Below are 20,253 nucleotides of genomic sequence, written 5' to 3'. Positions count from 1 at the left end.
GACCCATTACATTGAAAACCTAGTAACATCACTGATGATGCCTTGTTTTATAAACTGTATAAAGGTCTACATTCACAAAACATACAGTATACTAGGCACCACACAAACACACAGCCCCGCCTCCTCCCACTCACAGCTCCCTGCTCTTCTCCACTCCTCCTCCACTCCAAAATAGTTTAGTGGGTCTCGTCACAGCCTTGCTTGAGTATAACAAGAGCCATGACCGGTTTTCATTGAATAAGCAGCAGGAGTGCCGTTTGGGAATGTTTCACGTTTAAGGCGACCGAACAAGGAAAGGCCAGGGACACATCCCTACTAGTGAGACAAATAAACAAACCTGTACCTCTTATTAGCAGCGTGTGGCGTCAACCAAGTAACAATCATCAGCGACACATAATGTTGCATTGTTTCCGAAAAGGTTGAACATTATAGTGAAGTAGCGTGTAGCTTATGTATAACCACTAATAACGCTTTACCGAGCGTTTTATTTAGAAATGAGGGCGCCATGACAAAGGTTTGTGGTTATTTGAAAATAATGAACGTCCTCCGGCAAAGTACTGCATTCTCCGTGGTCACGGTATAATTGCTAATAAATATTGAATAAGTGGAAGAGTGCTCGGGAAGAAACAAGCACACAGCACTGACTTGCAAGCTACTCAGCTCATTTATATGTTTTCCCTATAAATATACAGTTAAGTCTTCAAATTTGGATTTGGTTATCTAGTGAACAGCCAACACTTTCCATTATGGATCATACATTGTGGCAGCAAGAATGTATAGGACTTGTGTGATTGTACGGGAACGGGGTGCTTCAATAATTTGCCAGTGCTGCAGTGTTGTGTAACCTTATAGTACAGTAGGCGTGCCAGATACTGTACAGGACAGTAGCAGCTTGTATGGCCTTGCATGTGGCTGTCGCTGATTATTCCAGTGTAGCTGTCAAGTACCAGATTGAAATTTCACCTGTTATTCTAGACATTCAGAGAGGCAAACAGATAGCCAGACAGACAGACTATTAACCACGTGAAAACCTAGTGTCCCTATTCTGGGCATGTCATAGTAGGCTATTATTCTGTGAAAACACACCAACATTTGTCGAAAAGAGACAATCTATTCGCAACGCTATACGCATTGTGAGCTTATATGTTGGCCTATCCTCGAAATCCCATAAAATGTACCACCCTCAGACTTCTATTCTGATGTTGGTATTCTAACTTAATTTTAACTTGATTTTGTCCATAATGTTACATGTGAGGCCTCTCCAACCATGACTGGCCTATTCCATTGTCCTCTCTGTAAGAGAGGTGTTGAGTAGTATTGTCTATGTATTGTGCATTTGTTTATGTATTGCGATTCCTGTGTCCTGATGGCTGCTTGGCACAAAATGAATGAAAGAAAAAAAGTATCTATCTATTTATCTATGAGCCATGTAGTTTATGGCACAATAAACCATTAAGCAAGGCCCAATATATACACAGTATACAGTACATATCATGTATGTGTCCCATACACGGCACTGGCAATGGGGTGGGATACACTTATGGCACAATGGACCTAAATGACTAATCAGACGCTAGAATAGCATTTTGATGACGTGTGGCAGGATTTGTGTGATTTTGAGGTGTGTAAGTTATGTTTTGAGAGGCATCAAACTTCCTATCAAAGTGCTGCATCGCGTTGTGAGCTTGGCTATTTTCAGCGGCCGGCTATTTTCAGCGAAAGATTATCCCCACAACAACAGAAAACAGACCAGAGACTAGTATAGAGCCCTGAGGGACACCACTCTAAGTAAACTGTAAAGTGTCCAACGGTGCATTTTCACACTGAAAATAGCAGCCATGTGCCAGTTGTCTTGCATAAGGCGGAGTGTCGACCACTTTTTTCAATGAAGAAAACGAAATAAAAACTAAGCTATGATGGCATTTCGACAGCTAGAATAAAATGTTAGGGAGGAACTAGTGGAGCGTTGTGCTCCGATGTTGCACTCTGAAAATAGCAGATCTACAATATCAACGCGTCACGCTGATCGTCCATTTTCCGCATGCAACCAAGTGTAAAATCATGCATTACGACACCATCAAGGCCCGCCAAAATAAATTTGTGTCGAGAAAATCAACTGCAGATTTAGTCAACTAAAATCGTACGACAGTTAACTAAAACATTTTCGATGACCAAAACAGGACTAAAACTAAATGCAATTGTATTCAAAAGAATATGACTTTCGGACCAAGGACCAACCTGGAGTTCCACTCGGTGAGCTTGGTGGGTGGCAGGGAGCCATAGCCTCCTGGTGCGACGACGGAGGAGAGGAACGGGCTCGCCACCGAGAAGAGGAACTGGAATCCCACGAAGCTTCCAGACACCACCGTCAACTCTCGCATCTCCATCACTCACCTGCTAGAGACAGGAGAGACAGAGAGAGAGAGAGAAGGGTGAGAGAAGAATGATGACGTCCCAACAGGACATGGCCAGAACAGCAGTGGAGCGGTGGGCGGTATAGCGTATAGGGCAGGGTTCCCCAATAGGCGGCCCGCGGGCCACAAGGGGGCTACTGTCTGGCCCACACCAACCCCAGTAATATTGGTGGTATAAGAGAAGCAACAACACTAGTATATCGTCGTTGTCGGGTGGAAATCTTGTATCTCGTATCAAGGCCGTCGCACAAAAGTAGTGAAAACAGCCAGATCTACAAGCACACAACGCCTCGCGGTGTGATCAGCTGTTTTCGGTACGACAAATAAACCTAAATGCACAAAGACATGACTGACGCCGTTTAAGAACGCCATACTTTCAAAAGAACGTTTAGAAACAGTGGAAATGGCTGAAAATAGTGGAAATGGCAGATCTACAAGCTCATAAGCAATTCATAAAAATATTGCACTTGCAAAACAAACGTTCCGAGTGCCCATCATACAGTGGTTTCATTTCAAAGAACACCATGACTCTGAGGGTGAACAAACGGTATCAAATGGACCCTCATGGTTACATTTGTACTCTCAAGAGTGAGGGTCCATTTGGAAACCACCTCTCAAAAGAACCATGTGGTTCCCTGGACCCCACTTTGAGAACCAATGCCCTAGGAGTACCCCAAAGCAGTGGTTCTCAAAGTGGGGTCTCCCTTTAGGGCAAGGGTGGGCAACTTTGATGATGGAGAGGGCCACTACATTTTCACACTCACTCCAGAGGGCCACAATGCATATACATAGCAAAAATAGTCCATCTACAAGCTTGTAGATCTGCTATTTTTTAAATGGAATCCCAAAAAGTTCTTTTTTTTTTTCTTCTTTTGTTTTGAAATTTCAAATGCATTTATATGTTCTTCTTTATGTTAACTTTATGAACTTAAATACAAATACATTGGACATAAAAAAAATACAATAACATTTTAATACTAGTCATTTAGCTACTAATATAGACTGAAGTAATTAAAGCCGGTAATTTTTTCCATGTTTGGAATTGTAACAGCTGAAATCAATAATATATCAGTACTCCAATATTAACCTGCAGGCCGCATAAAGTGAAGTTGGGGGCCGCATGTGGCCCCCTGGGCCGCCAGTTGCCCATGTATGCTTTAGGGGGTCTAAATTGACCCTTACAAGTCTGTAACTCTGACAGCATACAGATGGAACCAAATGGACCCGCTAGTTAGAGTTAAGGGGCGTCCTTGAAAATGCGAAAGTTTGAGAAACACTGCCCCCCACCAAAGTACCCCCATTTGAGAAACACTGTACTGTAATAACAGCCGAACATCAGTGGACACCCTTTCTAATTAGAGTTTCAAATTAGTGCCCTTTGTCCCCGTCAATGGGAATCTTATCTTTCCTACTATAACATTCTCCACTATTCGGGGCTGGCTTTTCACTAGCTGGGACATTGCTGCTTCCATTCAGTCACTGAGAGCATTAATGAGGTCGGACACTTCATGTTGGGCGATTGGATCTCAACCCACAGTGTTCCAATTCATTTCCAATGGTGTTTTGATAGGGCAGTGTGGTGGAATGCAACCAAAAACATTTACTAAATGTTTTAATGTAAATACTTCATACTTCTACTACATCACAGAGGGGAATAGTGTACTTTTTTGCTCCACTACAATTATTTCAAAAGTGTAGTGTCGATTTTTGTTATTAACACATTGACCGCCATTTTAACATACCTCCGTACTCCCACCTGCCATTCGTCTCCATAGACTTCCATGTAATTGGGTGTGCACGGATCATGCACACCCATGCCTAGATAATGCACCACGTGTGTCCACCTTGCTCACAGCTTTCAAACAAAAAAATCCGAATGGAAATCCGTTCAGGCATTCCTGAGATAACAGCCACTATGTTTAACAAAGATGGCTGCCAAAATGGCTACCATGCTTGAAAGATGGGGTTGCTATGGGGGTTAAACATGAAATTTCGCGATTGCTATCATGCCTACTCCATTTTTTGGGGTCAAAATTTAAAAAAAAAAAAAAAAAAATTGTTTTTTTCTTTTTTTTTTTTTCTTTTTTTTTTTTTTTTTTAATTCTCGGGACTATCGGGCCTGGCGGGGAAAGACATTGGAATAATCTCGGGACTATCGGGCCTGGCAGGGAATGAGTTAAGACACATAATTTACAACGTAAGCCCCATTTTATATTCCATAAGCTTACAACGCTTTCGACAACATAGATAGAAAGATATTCTGAAATCGGCCATTCATAATGAGTACTTTTTTGGTGCTTTAAGTATATTTTGATGCCCAATACCTTTGAACTTTATTTTTATGTATTTATTTATTTCCCTTTCATTTTAATTAACACAGGCCTTTTACTTGTAACAGAGTATTTCTAAAGGTCAGTACTTCTTCCACCACTGCAGTGGAAGCCAGTCATATTCTTCCTCACTCATCATCATCATCAGGGGGAGCAGTCTGTACATGTAATAAGTGCATGGTGAGAGAGATTGTCATTCTGAAACAGGAACCGTACTGCAAACTGTCGCCACACAAATGGCCTATTATGGAGTTGTAGCTATAGCTATTAACCGCTTTCAACCACTTTCAACAAAATTTCTGAGCTCACAAGTCACAACTGCATCGTGTCGTTGCAGGTTGTGAGCTTGCAGATCAGCCATTTTGGCTGTACAGTAGCACAACATATGAAACGGCACTTACTGTAATTAAGATTTGCATTCATGGGAACATGGGGCACTAATCTAACATATAATTCACCAAATGTCTGAGTGAGTGTCTGAGTGAGTGTCTGAAACAGCGTTTCTCCTCAGTGGCTGGAGCAATTGATCTGAAATCGCATCACCATTAGCATATGAACACACCTGACACAACTGTGAAGCCCTTTTTTCACTTTCACAAATCGTTTAATTGATATTAATTTATTAGTGAATACATTTTTCCCATTGACTTATAATGGGAATCGCAAAAACTCACATTCAATATTTTTTTTCTCGCAAACCATAGGGGCTACAGTTACAAAACTCTGAGAGGAGATTTATAATGATATCAAGGATTAAATAAAAAATAACTTTGTCAGTTGGCCTCATGGTGGCGCTATAACAGTCCACTTTACGTTTCGGCCTGTAACTCTTGAACCGTAGGTCGGAAAATTAAAATTATTTTTTCCCTGGATTCCGTGGGTCGAGACGCATCTCCCGATATAGGCCACGCCCATTTGCGCCAGGCTAGATTTTCCGCCATCTTGAATTTTCTCCAAAACACACTTTTTGCTCCTTTTCCTACATATTTTCTTCAAATGTCGCAAAAAGCGGTATACATGATCTATGAACCCATGCAATGAATATACTCAAGGGATATGTCGATAGTCTGTACCGTTCGTTCGTAACGGGCTTCCAAAGTTAGCGGGAGGGGCCCGTTTTGCAAACAATAGCCATAAATCACAAACAAAACGTCGAGTCAACACTGAATGTCTGCCACAGATTGCGGGTGGCTTACTCAACGAATCCCCAGAAGCATTTCCAATTCCACCCGTAGAGGGCGTCACAAACGCGCAAAACGTAACCGTTTCGTTCCAAAACGCGTTTTTCAGGCGGACCGACCCTCTCAAAAAGAAACACAGACTACTCTGCGGATGGTCTCACGGTCCAAACCGCTGCACACACACACACACACACACACACACACACACACACACATAGCCATTAAACGAAACGGGTATTTCTTACATTGATGCTCCTACATATTATCATGCAAGTACCAGTTAAAGTTACTTTCCATCCCTCATATACCGTGTGCACAGTGCACATCCCATAACCCACACACTGCACATCATTTCGGAGCTCATATCTTTGAACGGGTAAGGACTAGTTATCAATAATAAGCTTGTTTTCTAAGTATTGAGGGTTCAAGTGGTTAACTGCCTGAAATACACATTAACATGAATCTAAAACAACACAATGATAGTGCTGTCAAGTGTGTGTGTGTGTGTGTGTGTGTGTGTGTGTGTGTGTGTGTGTGTGTGTGTGTGTGTGTGTGTGTGTGTGTGTGTGTGTGTGTGTGTGTGTGTGTGTGTTCGCTTCATCCCTCTCTCAGCTAAGGGGTCTGTCTCCAAAACTGTTACTAGGGCTGTCACAATTATTACATAATCGTCTAATCGTAATTATTTGACATAATCGCAAATATTTGTTCATAATCGGCATAATCGTGAATGTTGAAAAATGTTCATACATTGATAAACATTTTCAGAAATAGTGGAAATAGCAGATCGGTGTGACGCGTTGTGAGCTTGTAGATCGGCTATTTCCACTACCAATGTTATTTTTTAAGTAGAAAGTTGTCAAATATGTCAGTCATTTCTTTGTATATTTAGGTTATGTGTCATATCTGCCATGTGCAACTTCAAAGCCTAAAAGCTGAACAGAAATGTAATTATCAACGACAAAAACACAATTAAATCGTTAATCGCAATTATTCGAGTGACAATTAATCGTCATGTAAAATGTCATATCGTGACAGCCCTAACTGTTACTTTTCAGGATTTAAATTCAAAAACAGCAGAAAGTAGCAGATCCACAAGCTCAAAACGCGGCGCCACGTTTCTAGCTTTCAGATCTGCTACTTTTGATGCTTTTGTGTGACGCTGTAATATTATGTTCAAGTGGGGGTGTTAATTTAAGAAAGAAACACAAGTGGTTAGAATATGGAGATAGGAGGAGGTTTCTGCCCGACAGCAACGACATAGCACAGGGGTCTTCAATGTTTTCAGGCCAAGGACCCCTTAGTTGAGAGAAAGATGAGGCAGCGAACAGGGACCCCACAACCTGTTCAGAGATTCCATATGATTTCATCGTTTGACAGCGCAATCATCAGTGTATTTTGGATTCATGACAATTTGTGTTTTCAGATATTTAACCCATTCAGGCCGGGTACAAATTTTTGTGTATGGGAGGGGCTTACAGTACATTTACAGTATGTAGCAAAATATTTGTTTTTGTAGGCTAATTTCTGATTTAGGCCTAACTATAGGTTAGGCCTAAATGGGTTAACCACTTGAGCCGTCATTACCTAATAAACTGGACCTTTTACTCTGTACTTAGTCTGCTCTTTTTCCCCTATACACCAAACCTCTTTGCCGAAAATAGCCAATCTACAAGCTCGCTTGTACTGTAGATCTGCTATTTTTGGCTACAGTTCTCAGAATATGGACACTAGGGTTCAAGTTGTTAATATAAAAAGTATTGGAAGATTTGTAGGTAGTAACTCCAGTCGTAACTCTGGGGGACCCCCTAGGGGTCCCGGACCCCCTGTTGAAGAACCTTGATATAGCGTATAGGCGGTGGCAGGGGAAAGACGAAGGGAACTTGGTAAAAGACGCTGCCTGGTGCGAAAAGGGACAGGAGCAGAGAAACCCATGCAGGGAGGGATGCTGGGTATTACTGATGTGGGACTGGGATGGAGGAGAAAGGCATACCATGTGGGGGTTAACGCAGCAAAGCCCTTCATTCTTGTGTGCATTTCACAAGGGGATTACGTGCAACTGTTTAGTAATCACACTCAAATATTCCTCCACAAGGACAAGGAGTTCAGAAGAACAGCAGTAACAGTGAGAAGGAAACATCGGAAAAGAGGATTGTCAAGATGTTGCAAGAGGAGGTTATGGAAGGAGAGTGGTTAACCACTTGAACCCTAGCGACCCTATTCAGGGCATATTTGCAATCGCCAGGAGAAAATTCTGCGAACATAGCCCACCTACTAGCCGGGATAGGACCATAATCGTTTATCGGGATAAAAAACAACTCACAATCATCGTATCGTGGAGATTTACATTTATCGTGAAATTATCTTCCGTCATGCACTGGGATCATTTCACCTTTCATTTGCAGAGCTGCATTTCCAGTACCATTTAAACCCTATAATTAGTCAAACGGACCTGGAAATAACATACTTGATACAGTCTTTTTTTTCCTCTCTCTCTCTACCCAAAAAAATAATAATAATGATCGTGACATGAAATGTTCATATCGTCCCATCCCTACCACCTACAAGCTCACAACCTCTAGTGAGCTTGGAGATGGGCCATTTTCGGAAAAGAGATTTGGTGTAGAGGAAAAAAGGAGGGGGCCCAAGTATAGACCCCAAAGTATGGTTTCAGTGTTTAAGAGGGTGAAAGGAAGGCTTCAGGATGAATACATAACCACACACTGTGGCTGGAAAGGCAGGGAGATAGGAAGCATAACAACACAAATATAAACAAACGAGGAGCCGGAAACATTGGATCTGATCGAGCGTGCGTGACTCCATGAAGGAGTAGGCCGGTCACAAGTATTACGCAATCACCTTTTCCCCCCAAAATAGCAGATATACAAGCTTACAACGGGTCACAAAGTGACGGGTTGTAATCTTGTAGATCAGCCATTTATGCTATACTTAGTTCTTTTTTTCTTTTTTTTTAAGTATAGAATTAGGCTATTGAATGTCTGTCATTTTTTTTATATTAAAGCCATACTGTGTAAGATGCCCAACTAGTGGTCATTAGCCCTATAGCAAACCGCGGTCGCGTCCGCGTCTTTCGGACGTTTTTCGTACCTTCAGACCCCCGCGTCTGCCTCCACCTCGCTGAGATCTATCTTTTAAGGGGTCCCTTGTTCCTGTGCGTTCAGTAATTCCAGAGATACGGACTCCTTCACCCTGCCTGGTAGGCGAAATTACCTAGAGAAGGGATGGTACAAACGGGCGACAACAAATATGGCTGCCATAGCGACCCCACTTCAAGATGCGCTGTGATTGGCCGGCAGTTGTATAACCCTCGCTGTGATTGGCCGGTAGTGTGATGACGCAATTTTGGCGCGAGATCCGGTCCACGGCAAGGATCTCAGTTTACATACAGAGAAGGCTTTACAGGCTGAAATTCACGGCGCGGATCTTCTAAAACTTTTGTGATTTAATAGTTAGGAGAATTTTAAGATTTGTTTTATAAAAAAAGTTACATAGTACAACTTTAAACTTGTCATATCTGCCCTGTACACATTTTGATTACGAAGCCTTTTTCATTCATACGTTCCAATGTTCAATGCCAAAAACACAATTAATTGTAAACTATATGCTGTAATGGTGACCGCCTGAAGCAGACTGTCCACAGCCAGCTGGCTCTGCAGCGGTCACCTCAGGACATCCACTTTCAACTGCACGCAAACATACTTGCGCGCGCGCGCGCACGCACGCACGCACACACACACAGATCGTCTTTTACACAACACTAGCAAACTAGAAAACCTAAACTTTTCACACTGAAGCCACTCAGACGTTCTCAACCTTTTCAGACCTACCCTGACAAGCACTTGGAATTGAGGCATTACATTTTGTTTGACACTTGTAGATCGGCAATTTTCAAAAGATTTAACTCTTTCTTATGCCATTTGATCATTTGGCCATTGTTTGACCAGTTTTTAATAGTATAGTTTGTTGGTTACTTTTGATGTAGTAATGGTCTTGTTTTCTTGTTGATGTATTAAAATTGTCACCTCACTGTCCTCCGGGGACACTCCTCTAAAAGCATCTCAACCCACAGCTTGAGATCCACTGCTCTACATCAGTGGTTCTCAACCTGTGGGTCGGGAACCTCAGGGGGGTCCCGACCTTCATTTAATGTGCAACATTGTTTTCAGTAAACAAACCAAGTGTATAGAGGGTATCTCCACATGTCTAAAGTGGCAATTTAAGGACTTTTTAATACCTCTAAAATGACAAATGAAACATTGGCAAATATTAGAGGCAGAAATTATGAAAATAGCCGATCTACATGCTCACAACTCCTCGAAACGCGAGGCGTTGTGAGCATGTAGATCTGCTATTTTCGTAGAAACGTGTTATACAAAATGTTATGCCTCAACTGGGGGGGGGGTCCCTAGTTAAAGTATGATTATTTTGGGGGTCACGGCCTGAAAAGGTTGAGAACTACATCACCGGGAGAACAAAAACCAGCCACTAAAAACGGTCTCCAGCTCTAAGCCAAGGGGACAGAGGCTCTTTTCTCTCTGCAGTCAACAGGGGAGCGGCACAGGCCAAGGGAACACTCAGGTCCTCAAAGTCTGTCTGTCCTCCATTCGCCGTCACAGAGAGACGGGACGTTATCTGGCAGATACAAATCTCGCCTCTCAGGTTCTCCCCTGCCTTTGAGCCGTTTGTTCAAGTTCGAGCAGGCCGGCTAGAACTCTGCTAGGCCATAAAAGCAACACTAGTTCTATATATAAAGCGCCGTTCTGCCGTTTGCCCCATTTTCGGTCGAGCCCTCACTCGCCCGGACCACACGGCCTCATGCCTAATTCATGCTCTGTGGTACGAAAATAGCAGATCTGTAAGTTCATGGCGCGTCACAGATTCGACCCGTTGTGAGCTTGTAGATCGGCTATTTCCGGCACGCGACGACGGTATAGGTCAGGCTTCACACAACCTGACCGGCAGTGAGAGCACAGTGTCAAGCAATCAGTCACACTCACTCCACTCACTCACTGCTCAGCAAGGGGGATTAGGACAGAGTAGGTTTCTACGGTCAGAAGCCCTTTAGACAAATCTGTCCGGGCCCGTGAGTGAGTGTTTGTGAGACAATGTCCCGTTAGGTGTCACGTTGCCAGTGGTGCAAAAAGCACTCACATTTTTTACTTGGGGGGGGGGGGGGGGGGGGGGGGAGTATCAATACTGCCACGTAGAAATACTCTGTTACAAGCAAAAGTCCGGTATTGGTACTTTACTTGACTAAAGGGTCCACACTGGACACTACCATCCACTTCATTTGAGAAATATATTTTTTATCTTTATCTTGCCCGGTGGGGATGACACTTAAAAATACAAAAGTGTTGGCATCAAAATGTACTTAAAAGTACTAAAAGTAATAGTACTATATATGCAGAATGTCCCGTCTAAAATGTGTAACCGTTTTTTTCTTTTAGTTTTTTTTGTTATAGCAGATCTACAAGCTCACAATGTGTCGCATCGCGGCGCGCAGGCTTGTAGATCGGCTATTTTCAAATAGATGAAGTTTAAATGCTCCTTTAGTTACTACTATGTAGTATAGATTATTGTAGATTATGAATACAAAACATACATTCAGCCCTATACACACACTTCAGCTACTTGGAAGATATCCGAGCTTCAACAAGCTCACAATGCGCTTTCCTATACATTTTGAAAACTTCTGAAATGGGACATTCTGCAGTAAATTGCAGTGTGTGTGTGTGTGTGTGTGTGTGTGTGTGTGTGTGTGTGTGTGTGTGTGTGTGTGTGTGTGTGTGTGTGTGTGTGTGTGTGAGAGAGAGAGTGTGAGAGAGAGTGTGTGTGTGTGTGCTACAGTATATTGCAACATGAAATAACGTTTTACTCATTCAAATAAGTTCTGCATTTGCTTTTAAGACCAGAATAAATTGCAATTAAGACCATACCAAAGACCAGACCAATGCCAAAGATGACACACCGATGGTCATACTGTAACTGTAGTGTACAGCAGCACACGCGAGCAGCAACTCAACACTAGCCATAAGATAGTCGTCCCAATGCAGCGCTGGCCTGTTGCCCACACATGACACTCCAGGCATGTAGCCTACATTAAGTTCTATTTTTACACTGGGGGGGAAAAAGTCCAGTGTCATGACTCCACGTGCAAGTCTCTGACTCTGACAGCATGCGGGGCGACACAACAGAGGAGCGCACACACGCCTCACTGTCACATGCCCACCCCTTTCAAGTCAAATGACAAGTCAAGTAAATAAAGAAAGAGGATGGTGGTGGCCTTCCGTTAAACAACATCTACGATTGTTTTTGAAACTTTGTTTGAAACTCTCTCAGGGAGAATGTTTTTGAGAAATTCAAGAGAAGGCTGGCCAAACATGTACATACAATTGTTTTCACCCGGAAGAGTGTAAGGGTCGATTCATGGTCCAATTTTAGAGCCTCATTTATTTCGGTTCGGCTCTGTCTAAACTATGATATGGCGTCATTCAGAGGATCGGGGGGCGGCTAACGTCATTAATTCGGCTTTGATTGATGCCATATCATAGTTTAGACAGAGCCGAAGCACCCTTGCCTTAAGGGGCCTGTGTAGGGATGGGAAAATAAGCGATATTATCGTTTATCGTGATAAAAAATACTCATGATAATCGTATTGTGGAGATTTAATTTATCGTGATATTGTTTGTCCTCCGTCATGCACTGGGATCAGTTCACCTTTTATTTGCCGAGCTGCATACCACTTAAACCCTCTAGAATTGGTAAAAGTTACTTGTAATATACGTACTTGAAAGTTGAAGTCTTTTCTTTTTACTCTCCATCAAATTTATTTGCCAAAAAATAGCCGATCTACAAGCTCTGTAGATTTGCTATTTTTTGGCAAATGTTCCACCCCAGGATAATGGATTTGGATTATCCTGATAATATCGTAAATCACGATTTATTTTGTTAAATAATCGTGATATGAAATGTTCATATTGTCCCATCTCTAGGCCTGTGTGTAACTCTGAAGCGTGGGGTATGAGCAGTGGTGTGATATGGATTTTAGAAGTGGTGCCCCTCTAAATTCGTGACGTGATGATTCATGTGCGTGCATGTGAGGCGCGCGTGCGTGCCGCTAAATAAGTCTGGGCTCGGCGAGCCCAAACGAGCCCACGGCATCTCACCCCTGGGTATGAGGGAGGTTTCCTAGCCGACCCCTGTTCCATAAACACAACTCTCCTCAACTCGCCGTGGGGCTTGTCGGAGAAAAGGGCCCAGCTCATAGCATGGCATCCTAAAAGTAGCCAATTATTGTGGGCTGTGGTGGCGGTATCACACCACCATCCTGGGTCCTGTTGTTGTTGGACTAGTCTCGCGTAGCCAGACAACTATTCCACAATCTCTGAATGCTATATAGAGTCTGGAACAGCAGCTCCCGAACGGCGGGTATCGGAAACGGGCATTACCGTTCAAGATAATATATTTTAAAATGTCATTTCTGCTAAGCAGCAAGCTAAACATGTTTATATGATTTTTATTTATATAATGATAAATATGTGTGATGTGAGACTGAAACGGAAGTGACGTGGGGGCTTCACTTCCGCTTCATCTCGCACTCATCGTTTCTTCCCCGGTTTGCCAGACTGTATGCCGGGAGCATTTGACCAAATCGCGGAGGCAACCGTCTGGCCACGCGAGACTATTGTTGGACAGACAGACAGACAGACAGACACACACACACACACACAGTCAGTCTCCTGTTGTTGTCCCCTCAATGCAGCACATTCCTCAGCCATGTTGTGGGTTGGATCATCTGCTGCATGTGCCTTCTGAATAATTCATTGGCAGATCCTCACCTGGGTTAGAAGAAGCAGCTTTATGCCTGCCACATGGAGAGGGGGAGTAGGCAATGTGCCTCTCTCTCTCACACACAGACACACACACACACAGGGGCGTCACAAGGGGGGAGGGGGATTGGGACTGAGTTACCGGGGCCCAAGGTGGAGGGGCCTGGAATTATTTTATACTTTAGCTATTGAAAAATAGCAGATCTACAAGCTGGCACTCGGTGCCGCGCTGCGAGCTTGTAGATCTATTTTTTAAAAGCTGTGAAAATGTGTGCAAATCTTTGAATATTTAAGCGAACATTTGTAACTCAAATGTTGCTTCTGTGACTCCCTGGAACTAAATATTTTGAGATGGGGGGTCCGTGGCCAAATACATATCATTTTGAGGGTCCTTCACATGAAAAGGTTTGAGCACCACTGACAGGTCTTTCAAAATAAAAATAGTAGATCTTCAAATCTGCTATTTTTCAATAGGGCCCAGATTTTGGTGCGACACCCATGATCCCAAGTCCTAATAGGCTACTACATATGATCTGACAAGCAGAGAGAGGAGCATGCAGGCTCAACCATGCAGGCACGTTTGACCTTGTTGCGGGAAGAGGATCTGCTGCTGTCAGCAAACTATATGACCCCGTGGCATATCGACAAACATAAATAATAGCGGTTCAATTACTCCCAGTCTCCCACCCCGGCCCTCTCGCTCCAGCAGTGGAAATGCTAAAACGGACCCCATATGATATGCATCCATGTCTACTCTACCGCAGTGATGCACCAGGGGGCCACAACACTGCTCTTACATAGCACCACCACCAGCACCACCAGCAACCAGCCAGCCATCATCATCAAGAAGCCATAACAAAAACAAAACAAAAAACCTGTCGTGAAATCAACTCGCATACACGGGCAGTTTATGCAAGGACGGGCGGATCGACCGACTGACGACAGGTGTAGGATGTTTGGAGCTCAATAAAACCGTTAACATCTGGGGCTGTGGCCACCGTGCCTAGAGGCCCCGGGCAGCGGGACACCGGCCCGAGGACATCACAGGCTCCCGAGGCTGACTACACCGAGCCCAGAAGTCTCTTGGAAGGAGCTGGGCCGCTGGACATCGGCCCCGCTATACCACCAACACCTGGGGCTGTGGCCACCGTGCCTAGAGGCCCCGGGCAGCGGGACACCGGCCCGAGGACATCGCAGGCTCCTGAGGCTGACTACACCGAGCCCAGAAGTCTCTTGGAAGGAGCTGGGCCGCTGGACATCGGCCCCGCTATACCACCAACACCTGGGGCTGTGACCGCCGTGCATAGAGGCCCCAGGAAGCGGGACAGAGGCCCAAGGACATCGCAGGCTCCCGAGGCTGTGGCCGTCGTGCCTAGAAGTCTCATTAAAGGAGCTGGGCCGTCATCTGGGACATCATCATCATCATTAGCTGGGGTGGCCACCGTGTCTAGAAGTCTCTGCACCGGAGCTAGGCCGGTGGCCACCAGCAAGAATAATCCAGCTCTGGACAATGACACAACACGGTCCCCCCCTCACCCGCAACCCCCAAAGCCACCGATGGCTAAGGTAAAATACAGAAACCCAGTCTTTAAAAAACACAGAAAATGTAAATTTTTTAAAACACTAAACCAAGCTAAAATTGTGTGGGACCCCTTATGTAAACCCAAAGGTTTGTTCTGTGGCCATCTAAACATCCAAAGTATGGTAAATAAGCACAGTGAACTAGAAAATCTGCTTGTAAACTCTAACATTGACTGTTTAGGACTGACGGAAACATGGTTAAAGCGGTCATCCCCAGATGCCTTAGTGAGCATGCCTGGTTACAAGGTGTTCAGAAGGGACAGAGTAACTGGAAAGGGTGGGGGGGCCTTGCTTTATATCAAGAACACCTTACAATGTAAGCAAATTGTATGGCCCACTGAGATCCAGGCCGAATGTGTAGGTGTAGAAATTACACTATCCACAGAGATGAAGTTCACTCTAATTTGCTTATACCGTCAGCCATCAGCTAAAGTAGAAGTATACGACCAGCTAAAGACCATCCTCACGGCGTGTGATTTTAATCAAGAAGTAATACTAATTGGTGATACAAATGTTAACTGGGACGATAAAAAAATAAGGAAAAATCTTAAACTGGTAACAGACCACTATAATCTGACCCAATTAATAGAGCAACCTACAAGAATAACCAGTCACTCAGCAACCAAGATAGATTTACTGTTTTCAAATAAAGTGGAAAGAATCGCTAAAACATTTAACTTCGTGACAGGTCTCTCTGATCACAACATAATATTCTTTTCCAGAAAACTCTCAAAACAGGCGTTTAGCAAAGCTCAGTCCCAGCCTATAGTCAAAACAATCCCAAAACATCTGCAACATAGCCTTGAGGTTGCCCTACAAGGGCTAGAGTGGGATGATCTACACTCATGTGATGATGTTGAGACCGGATGTAATATCCTGCTCTCCAAAATTGGCAGGGTAATGGAATCTTTCACCAGAGGTGGTAACCAGAGGAAAGTGAGAAAAATTACTCTACCTTGGGTCGATAAAAAATGTAGAGATCAAATGAAAACCAGAGATTTACTGCTTAAAAAGGCATTAAAATCTGGCCTGACAACGGACAGACAGCTATTCACACATGCTAGAAACAAAGTCACAAATTTCTTAAGGAGGGCTAAAGCTGGATTTTATATCTCCATCATAGAGAGTGCCAGAGGAAATGGAAAAAAAGTGTGGGAATACATAAATAAACTGACAGGGAAATACTATAAGCAGGATAATAACAACTTAGAACTTAAAATAGATAATGTCCTGGTGAAAGATCCCCACACGCTTGCTAGCAATCTAATGCTGTTTTTTCTAAACTCTGTGTATGAAATCACACAGTTGTTCAGACCCTCTAAGTTTGTTTCACGCCCTGTTCAAAATGATCTCCCCATTTTTAATTTGGAGGAAGTCACAGAAAACGAGGTGACAAACATTGTCAGATCACTGAAAGCATCCAAAGCTAAAGATGCACACGGGCTTGACACAAACTTTCTTAAAACAAATATTGTATCTCTGGTGGCACCAATCACACATCTGGTAAATCTGTCCATAAGAAAATGCACTGTCCCAACTCAGTGGAAAGCTGCTGTTATAACACCTATATTCAAATCTGGCTCAAAAACGGACATATCAAACTATAGACCCATAAGCATCTTACCTGTTATATCAAAAGTGGCTGAAAAGTGGATTGTAAAGTCTATTGTTAAACATCTAGACAAAGGCTACACCCCTCTGCATCCTATGCAGTTTGGGTTTCGAGCCTTCCACTCCACTGAGTCAGCAAATTGCTTATTCATTGAAAAGCTAAAGTGTGCTTTGAACAAGGCCCCCTGCGCAATGGCAGTATTTTTAGATTTCAAGAAAGCATTTGACTCTGTCAGCCATCAGGTCCTCTTGTCCAAACTAACACATTTCAACTTGTCCCCAGAGGCCATCAAATGGTTTACATCATACCTATCAAATAGAGAACAGTGTGTAAGCATAAATGGCATCAAGTCTCCTTATCACACTTGCTCGGTTGGTGTCCCCCAGGGATCAATAGTAGGACCAATTCTGTTTTCTCTGTTCATAAACGACCTACCTGATGTATGTAAAGATGTACATATCCAGATGTACGCAGATGATGCGGTTATACTGACTCATGGAAAGAGCTATGCAGAGGTGTCAACGGTTTTAACTTCTGTTCTGACCAGCGTTCAGGACTGGCTTACAGACTCATGCCTGCTCCTGAATGCAAAAAAGACGGTCTGCATGGCTTTTTCCAAAAGACCAGTTGTGATGGAGTCATCAAATGTGTTTCTGGGTGGAGAGGAACTTGAACTTGTGCCAGAGTTCAAGTACCTCGGGGTCATGTTAGACTCAACCCTAACCTTTAAAAAACATGTAAAAAAGGTTACAAACACAATCAAGTTCAACCTTCAGAACTTTAAACAAATCAGACCTTGTTTGGCAGTTAGTGCTGCTAAATCTTATCTCCAATGCATGATCCAATCACACATTGAGTACTGTTTCACAAACTGGTCTTGCACAGGTAAAACGATTCTCAAACCCATTGAACAGCTATATAAGAGTGCGCTTAAGGTATTCGATAGGAAACCCCGCTCATATCACCATTGTAATATTCTTCAGAGGTACCGTTTTTTGAGTTTCGCTAATTTTAAGGTACTTAAACAGGTCAGTATCATATATAAGACCCTAAATGGTCTATGCCCACCTCCCCTAAAGGAATTCATAAAAAGGAAGCCCGATAGAGGACTCAATACTAGAGCAATCACTAGAGGGGATTGCGAAGTACCGTACCGGGTAACCGCTTTTGGAAAAAACACCCTTTCAGTGCAGGGATGTTCAATCTGGAATGACCTACCTCTAACAATAAGAGACTGTTTGTCATTTCCATCCTTCAAGTTCAATCTAAAAAAATGGTTAGTTGACAATCAAACCTGTGACCATGTATAGTTTTAAGAGTACAGCCCATGTCATGTACGTATATTTTTAAACTTTTCTTTTCTAATGTAGGGTACTGTTAGTAATATGTGTTGTTTTTTGTTGTTTTCTCTTGGTTGAGGAAAAATAGTATTTGTATGTATGTTCTTAGGCGCCCTCTCCTAATGTAGGGTTACTGTTTGTTGGTATGTATTGTTTTGTCTTCATGTGGGGACTACGGATGAAATTTAGCATTCTTGCTAATTCCGGCTTATTTACATTGCTTTCATGTAGTGTTCATTAATATGCATTGTCCCGTCTAAATAAACAAATAAAGTAAAGTAAAGTAAAGTTAATAAAAATGTTATTGTAGTTGCCTAGTAGTAGGCTAGTGGTGGTGGTCACAATTCTGAAGGCAACGATCCATTATGGATCAGTCACCCAAAAGAATGCGGTAAATAACAACAACAATAACAACAACTGAATGACAACACTGCATTATGCATGGTTGGATGGACGGGATGAGAGGTGTTGTGTCTGTTTAATTGGCTGCCTTTGGTTTTGTGCCGCCTGCCTTTGTTATGGAAAGCATTTTTTAACCAGAATCATTATTATGCACAACTCGCCCACCAGGCCACCACACCAGGAGGAGGTGGAGGAGGAGGGTGGGCTTCCTGCAGAGCAGAGAGGGGCTCTCTCTCTCTCTCTACTCTCTCTCTCATAACATTTGCAGTGCGTCAACACACTGACTGTAACCGCTTTTGTGAATGAAGAAGCAACACCGTTTATCATCACGGCAAACGCCTTAAATAATACCGCGATCAAAGCATATCGCTGCAATAGACCCGATCAAAACACCGATTATTAGATCCGATCTACACGCCTAGCTAGTTAGGCTTGTAGATCGGGTCTAAAAATGATCGGCGAACAACAGCCCCCCTTGCACAATCATAATAAAAACGGAGCCCTCTTTTTACACTACAACCCACTGTCCCTGGCTGCCACCATACAGCACCACGGTGTTGCATTCAACGCGACAACGCGAGGAAGGAAAAAGGGGGCTGATGGTCGCGATCATCACACCGCTTTGCCTTTTGCGATCACACACAGTCAGAGATCTATTATTATCATCATCATCATTACAATAACAACAAAAACATTCATAATATAAGGATCGGGTGATCCGGATCCGTGTGTGTCTGCCTGCATGGTCTGTCTGGGCCGACGCCTGTAGCCAGGCAAGCAAGCAGACACACCGATCACCGGGGTAGTTAGCAGTAGGAAGGAATATCTTTACCTGCTATCAGTCAGTCGCATAGGGTCTCTCTGTGTGTTTGTGTATGGGGGTAATGCTGGGTATAGCCTCCCGTTGTAGCAGCCGCTGCTGCCTGACTGCCTGTGCCTGCTACCGTCCCCCCGCCACCCCCCCAGGTCCGATCCGCCTTCCTTGATCACTTCTTCGATCACTTCTTTTAAACAGCAACTTTAGCCTGGGCTAAGAAAGGCTTGTAGATCGGCCGCGTTGTCTCCTCCGTGTCATAAAACAACAACAACAACGCGGAGAAGAAGCCAAGAAGAAAAGGTCTCCTTTCTTTCTCCGTACGTGCGACGGGGGGAGGCGAGACACGGCGGCCACGCCAGATCACAGCCCGCGGTAGCCGAGCTTCATCTCTCGGGCTCGATCACAGCAGCCTCCTCCTTCCGACGGTTAGGTGTCCTCCGGATCGCCATGCGTTCACCTTTATAAGTGTGTTGGTGGTGGCCGGTGGGGAAAGAAGTGGAGTTGAAAATTTTTCTTTTTTTTTTCTTCTTTTTTTTTAGCCCGTCTTTTATTTCGCCGTTGACAGTTCCACCGCTGACCCCGTGACGCGACGCCGAGCCGACACCACGGCCCCGCCCCTCCCCTTGCAGCCACACAGCACAGCGCCACGCCCCCTCTCTGCTGTAAGCCCCGCCCCCCGGGAACAAAGGCCACAATGTTGCAGCTTTATTGGTAATAATGACAGTCCAG

At 43.8% G+C, this 20,253-nt stretch overlaps 1 protein-coding gene across 2 annotated transcripts in view; it reads right to left on the bottom strand.

The window, feature by feature from the left end:
* Positions 1-20,039, bottom strand: part of tlcd4b (TLC domain containing 4b) — a 45,491-nt gene extending 25,452 nt beyond the window's left edge. The window contains exons 1-2 of one of the 2 annotated variants that reach the window (XM_080724858.1): positions 19,540-20,039; positions 2,239-2,397 (exon numbers count right to left, since the gene is read on the bottom strand). In XM_080724858.1, the coding sequence (XP_080580984.1) occupies positions 2,239-2,387 (149 nt within the window). In that variant the 5' untranslated portion in view covers positions 2,388-2,397; positions 19,540-20,039. The remainder of the gene's footprint in view (positions 1-2,238; positions 2,398-19,539) is intronic. The other variant, XM_080724859.1, reaches the window with a different exon arrangement.
* Positions 20,040-20,253: the final 214 nt, after the last annotated feature.

This window comes from Nannobrachium achirus (genome assembly GCF_963921795.1).
Source record: "Nannobrachium achirus genome assembly, chromosome: 4".
NCBI lineage: Eukaryota > Metazoa > Chordata > Actinopteri > Myctophiformes > Myctophidae > Nannobrachium > Nannobrachium achirus.
Note: the sequence above shows the minus strand (reverse complement) of the source record. Positions and strands in the feature narration are given on the sequence as shown.